General features: G+C 26.0%; 1 protein-coding gene across 1 annotated transcript; it reads left to right on the top strand.

Moving 5' to 3' along the window:
* Positions 1-2,508: 2,508 nt before the first annotated feature.
* On the top strand, positions 2,509-4,966 carry LOC112792511 (probable N-acetyltransferase HLS1-like). The gene is made up of 2 exons (XM_025835782.3): positions 2,509-3,066; positions 3,717-4,966. The coding sequence occupies exons 1-2, from the start codon at positions 2,893-2,895 to the stop codon at positions 4,743-4,745; spliced, it is 1,203 nt and encodes a 400-aa protein (XP_025691567.1). The 5' UTR covers positions 2,509-2,892; the 3' UTR covers positions 4,746-4,966.
* Positions 4,967-6,020: the final 1,054 nt, after the last annotated feature.

The following is a 6,020-nucleotide window of genomic DNA, read 5'->3' as shown; positions in this document are numbered from 1 at the left end:
AATTTAAATTAATATATATTTTAATAGTAATATATATTATTTTTGTCCCCAACATAAATTTTTTTGATCCGTCACTATTCACACATAAAGCTTTGTTAACCAACAATAAAAAAAGGTTTAATTACTCTATTAGTCTCTATAGTTTTGCGAAATTTTCAATTAGATTTCTATACTTTTTTTCTTTTAATTTGGTTCCTGCACTAAATTTTTTTCAATTGACTCTATACAATTTTTTTTATTTAAATCTTTGCACTAATATATTTTTTAGTTGAGTTTTTATACAATTAAGTCGATTATTATCAAAAAGAATTTAATTAAAAAAATTAATATAAAAATTTAATTAAAAAATATAAAAATTTAATTAAAAATTTTATAAAACTATAAAGATGAATAGAATAATTAAACCTAAAAAAAACTCAAAAATCTCACAAAAGATGACGGCGGTCTAAGATGCTGGAGAGAGGCAGAGACTTTGCTTGATATACGTGCTTTTTTTTTTTCTTCTTATGTACCACTTCAAATTTTATATAATCATATTAGCTTATATGCAGGGACGGAGGCTAGCGTTGGAAAAGAGGCAATAACCCCTCAAACTGAAAATTTTAAGGTATAAAGATTATTAATTTTTATATTAGTTTTTTATTTTAATTTTTTAAATTATATTTTTATATTAGTCCTTTCTTAAAAATGATTTTAGTTCCGTCCCTCGTTTATATATATAATTAATGAATATTTATATGATAAATATCTCAAATAACTTATTACATAATGAATGATGGGTTATTAATAATGGTTTTTTTTTTTTTTACCGAAATGCTATTGTTTTAAAAATTATTTATTAAATTGTCATTTTTTTTTTATCACAGTGGCAACTTTTTTTTTCATTTTTCGACTGAGTTTTATTGCACACTGATAATATCAGCATACGGATTTATACCTATTTAAAAATTCTACATGGAGTAGAATTCATACAGGGACTTGAGATATAACGAACAGTTTGATTATCATCATACCAAGCTGTTTCTTATTATATTTAACACTTTTTAAATATATTATATAACCATATATTATATTTTCTAATTAAATATATAAAAATTAAAATATTCAATTACATATTATTTTATATTTACTTATTTTTTATTTTTTATTTTATATTTATTCTTTTTTAAATTAATTATATTTAATTGTATAAATTTATTAAAATGGACATTTTTTAATTTATAAAAAATAAAAAATAAAAAATACTTTTCAATTAAATATTCTTTGTATATTTATTTAATTTTTATTTTATATTCACTTTTTTTAAGTTAATTATTTTTTAAGTTAATTAAAAGAGATGAGCCAATCACCCATGTATCAAGTAACGATAATTGTTAATTGAGTTTGTTTTTAATTGGTAAAAAGTCTTTTTTTCAGATGGATTAATTGCTAATTTTGTTTTTGGATTGATTGATTGATTTTGATACATGAAATGATAAAATACATACATAATGCGAAGCAATTCAAATATATAAAGTAGTAGAGCAAATTAGATCATGTATATATATGATTTTACCAAAGTAGAAATATCAACCGCGACTTATAGGTAAGGTTTATAAGTTATAACTCGATTTGAGTTGGTAAAAAAGAAGGTGAAATTTGTTCACTTCGATGTCCATCCTCATAAGTTGAGGATGAAAAATTAAAAATACATTAAACATGTCATGTTCCAATCGCCATTAAAAAGAAATTTTGTTAAGTATATATTTTAAATTTATTGACTAAAATTAAAATTAAGTTTCGTCATTCCAATAATTGAAAAAACATGAACATTGAGTAATTAGTTGAAGAACAAGCAGTAATTGCTAATAATAATAATATAAACAACAAATAGAGAAATTTTCAATAATACATAAAAGTAATTGAAAAAAAATAAAAAATGTAGCTTATTAATGTGTCACTAGGAATAAATAGTTATGTATTATACTGTTTTGCTAAAAATTAATAAAAAAGTGTTATTATCATTGTAAATTGCTTAAAATTTTTATAGTAGGCAACATGAGAAAAAAAAAAGAGAAATTTGGCATAATAATAAATATTATTATTAGAGCAAAGCAATGTAAAATAAAGAATAAAGCGAATACTCTTTCACGAGTAATACGTGAATTATAAATAAATAAGTATATTTTGTAATATTTTTTAAAATTATCCCGCATATACTTATTTATAATAATTATAAAAAAAATTACTCATAAATTTATTATTCATATAGCATTTGTGATTAACTACTCTCTAACAGTATATATATATATATATATATATATATATATATATATATATATATATATATATATATATATATATATATATATTATTGAAAGAGTGGGAACGGAGAGAGAAAAAGACAAGAAAAAAAAACACACACACACATCCTATATATTATTAATCTAACTTTTGTCTATTATTATTATTCAAGCCTAGGTTATACTCATATGATTCTGATAAAGAACATTCTCAAGTTGCAATCTCTTTCCTTTTCTCTCTTTCTCTTCCTATTTCTGTTTCTATTTTTATTTTATTTTTCTCTCTCCTCCCACCTCTCCATATAAATCATTATCACAATGAAAGTGTAGTATGCCAAACCATATTCTTCTTACTATCTAGCTAGTACATCTTGGCTTCACTCACTCACTCACTCACTCACTCACTCACTTGCTTGTTTAGCTTCTCTATATCTATCATCACTTCTTTAACTTTGAGAGTTAATAGTTTCCTCCTTTCCCTTTCCTCATCATCTATCATACATATAAATCAAATATATTGTTATTCAACTACTACTACTATATTAGAACCTTAGCTTATTATTCTCCTCCTTACTATTCACAACTATAGTTCTTTCTTCTTATTTAATATATGGAAGAATTGAAGTTGAGAATAAGAAAGTATGAGGTTGAATCTGATGGAGCTAAAGTTGAAGAACTTGAGAGAAGATGTGAGGTAGGGCCTTCAGAAAGCGTCTTCCTCTTTACAGACACTATGGGTGACCCTATTTGTAGGATCAGGAACAGTCCCATGTACATCATGCTGGTATTGATCATATTCTATCTTATATAATAAATTAAACTATATATATGCTATATAATTACTAATTAATACTACCATATATATAATATACACCACTATAATAATTAATAATTACTTCATATGTTTTAAATTCAATTATACCCCTTTTCTTTTCTTTCTTTGCATGTATCATTCCAATTCAATCTATATCTTGTTTTTTATCATCATGTTTCACTATTATATAATAAATTTATATTATTTATTTTATCCCATCTTTTTTTTATACATTATTCATGTTCCAATTCAATATTTTTTTAGTTTTGTGTTTCTTTCTTCTTCTTTGATAATCATTTTATTCTATATTATAAAAAGTATTTCAAGTGTTGTAATTTTAATTATCAACCTCAATTATAATATATAAAATTAAAATCAATAGTTAAAATTATTAAAACATCTAAAACATCGAAATACTAAAAATATTTTTTATATGGTGATGAGTACTACATATATAGTAGTTATTACCATATAATATACCAATATATATACAAATTATTTCATATGGTTTTAGACTTAGTTTGTCTTCAATGCATGATTTATTTTAATTTGATTTTTTTTTCATTCATGTCATATCCACTACTAACTATAGTAATTTTTGTGTTGAATAATGGTGTTAGGTAGCAGAAATGGACAAAGAATTAGTTGGAGTGATTCAAGGATCAATAAAAGTGGTAACAATCCATAACCACCCTCCAAAAGATTTGGCTAAGGTTGGTTATATTTTAGGCCTAAGGGTTTCACCAAACCATAGAAGAAGAGGGATTGGATCAAGCCTAGTGGTGAGGCTAGAAGAATGGTTCAATTCCAATGATGTTGACTATGCATACATGGCCACAGAGAAAGACAACATTGCCTCAAAAAGGATCTTCATGGAAAAGTTCACTTACACCAAGTTTAGGACACCATCAATATTAGTCAACCCTGTGAACCACTACGATCTCCAAATCTCATCCAACATTGAAATTTCAAGGGTCAAGATTGAACAAGCTGAGTACCTCTATAGAAGGTTCATGAGTTCCTTTGAGTTCTTCCCCAATGACATAGACAACATTTTAAGGAACAAATTAAGTTTGGGAACATTTGTGGCCAACTTCAAAGAAGATCATTTTTGGGGTGATTTTGGGTCAAATGGGCATCAGCTACCAAACTCTTGGGCCATGCTTAGTGTATGGAATAGTGGTGAAATATTCAAAATGAGGCTTGGAAAAGCAACTTTTAGTTGCTTGTTATACACAAAGAGTTGGTGCTTGATTGATAAGATTTTCCCATGTTTGAAATTGCCTACTTTGCCTGATTTCTTTAACCCTTTTGGATTCTATTTCATGTATGGTGTGTACCATGAAGGTCCATTCTCAGGTAAATTAGTAAGGGCTTTATGCCAATTTGTGCATAACATGGCCTCAAAGTCAAAGGATGAGAATTGCAAGATCATTGTGACTGAGGTTGGAGGGGGGAGGGATAATAATAACAATGAGCTCAACCATTATATCCCACATTGGAAGTTGCTCTCTTGTCCTGAGGATTTGTGGTGCATAAAGGTTTTGAAAAATCATCAAGGGACTACAACAACAACAACAAACACTTTCCATGAGTTAACCAAATCCCCACCAACAAGAGCTCTTTTTGTAGACCCAAGAGAAGTTTAAATTAAAGTGTTATCTCAAAAGATAAGTCTATGATAAAAAAAAGGAGTATAATAAAAGGGGTGGAGTAGGGGACCAGAACAAAAAAAACCCTACAAAATATTTTGACCATAAGCTTTTTCTTTCTTGTTTTGTTAAGTAATTTAATAAAAGCATTTGTTGAGGTACTAAAGAGAGAAAATTTTAATTAGTTGAAATAAAAAATGTTATCTCTCCTGTGAAAAAATTAGGGTATCATTGCTTTTCATTTATGTTAAATATTTTTAGAATTATATTTTATAAAAAAAGAATTTTATTAATTTTTTGTTTTCACTTAAAATATGTTTAAAAAATTTATTAAAATATATGTAAAAATAATGAAAATAATAAAAATAAAAATCAATCAAAATCTAGAATTCATATCTTTTAAAAAATGTTAATTTCTTCAAAATGAGTCCTACAGATTAAAAATAGAAATATGAACTTAATTTTTTCTTCAAGTTGCAAAAATTATTTTTATTATTCAATAGACCAACTTATATTCTTATACATTATTTCAGACATCTAATTTAATAAATTATACTACCTAAAAAGTTATTTAATAATTAATTTATGCTAATAAGAAGTTTTTTTTTCATTTTTTTCTTTTGTTTAGCAGCTTTGTTTGCATAAGAAACAAAACACACCCAATACCTCATCATGTGTTATTGTTGGGTTGGGATATGATGATATCCATCTTTAAGTGCTCAAGTTCTTTTCACATCTGTGACACAAAATCTGAAAAGATATCCATAATTAGGTGCCACCCTTTGGTGTCCTTTGTATTCTGCAACTCTTTTGAGTTATGAGGCCTCCCTCATATGACTCTGACTAATCATTAATGCATTGTTTGTGGTCCTCCCTTTGTCCCTTCCCTTCTCACTCAGCTAAACTTGACCCCTTTCCTTTGTCCCATCGCATCGATATATGTTTTCCTTTCTCATCTCTTCTTCCCTAACATGTTATCACTGCAACAAAGACAACAGGCAATTTAATTTCAGAGTTTTCTTCTTAAATAAATTAAAAAATTCATTATTTTCTAAAAAAAATAAAAACTATTTACCAAAATACTTTTTTTTTCTGGGAATCAAGTGAGTATATTCCGATGAAATTTTTTTGAAATAAATTTAAAAAATAATCATTCTTCAAAATAATTTTTTTCTTTATTTTTTTGTTGGAGTAAATTCTCCTACTACATCGATAAACTTGTAGATTTTGTTAAAGTTTGTCCCACGAACTTCATTGAAATTAGTGGGCCAA

This window comes from Arachis hypogaea, chromosome 1 (genome assembly GCF_003086295.3).
Source record: "Arachis hypogaea cultivar Tifrunner chromosome 1, arahy.Tifrunner.gnm2.J5K5, whole genome shotgun sequence".
NCBI lineage: Eukaryota > Viridiplantae > Streptophyta > Magnoliopsida > Fabales > Fabaceae > Arachis > Arachis hypogaea.
Note: the sequence above shows the minus strand (reverse complement) of the source record. Positions and strands in the feature narration are given on the sequence as shown.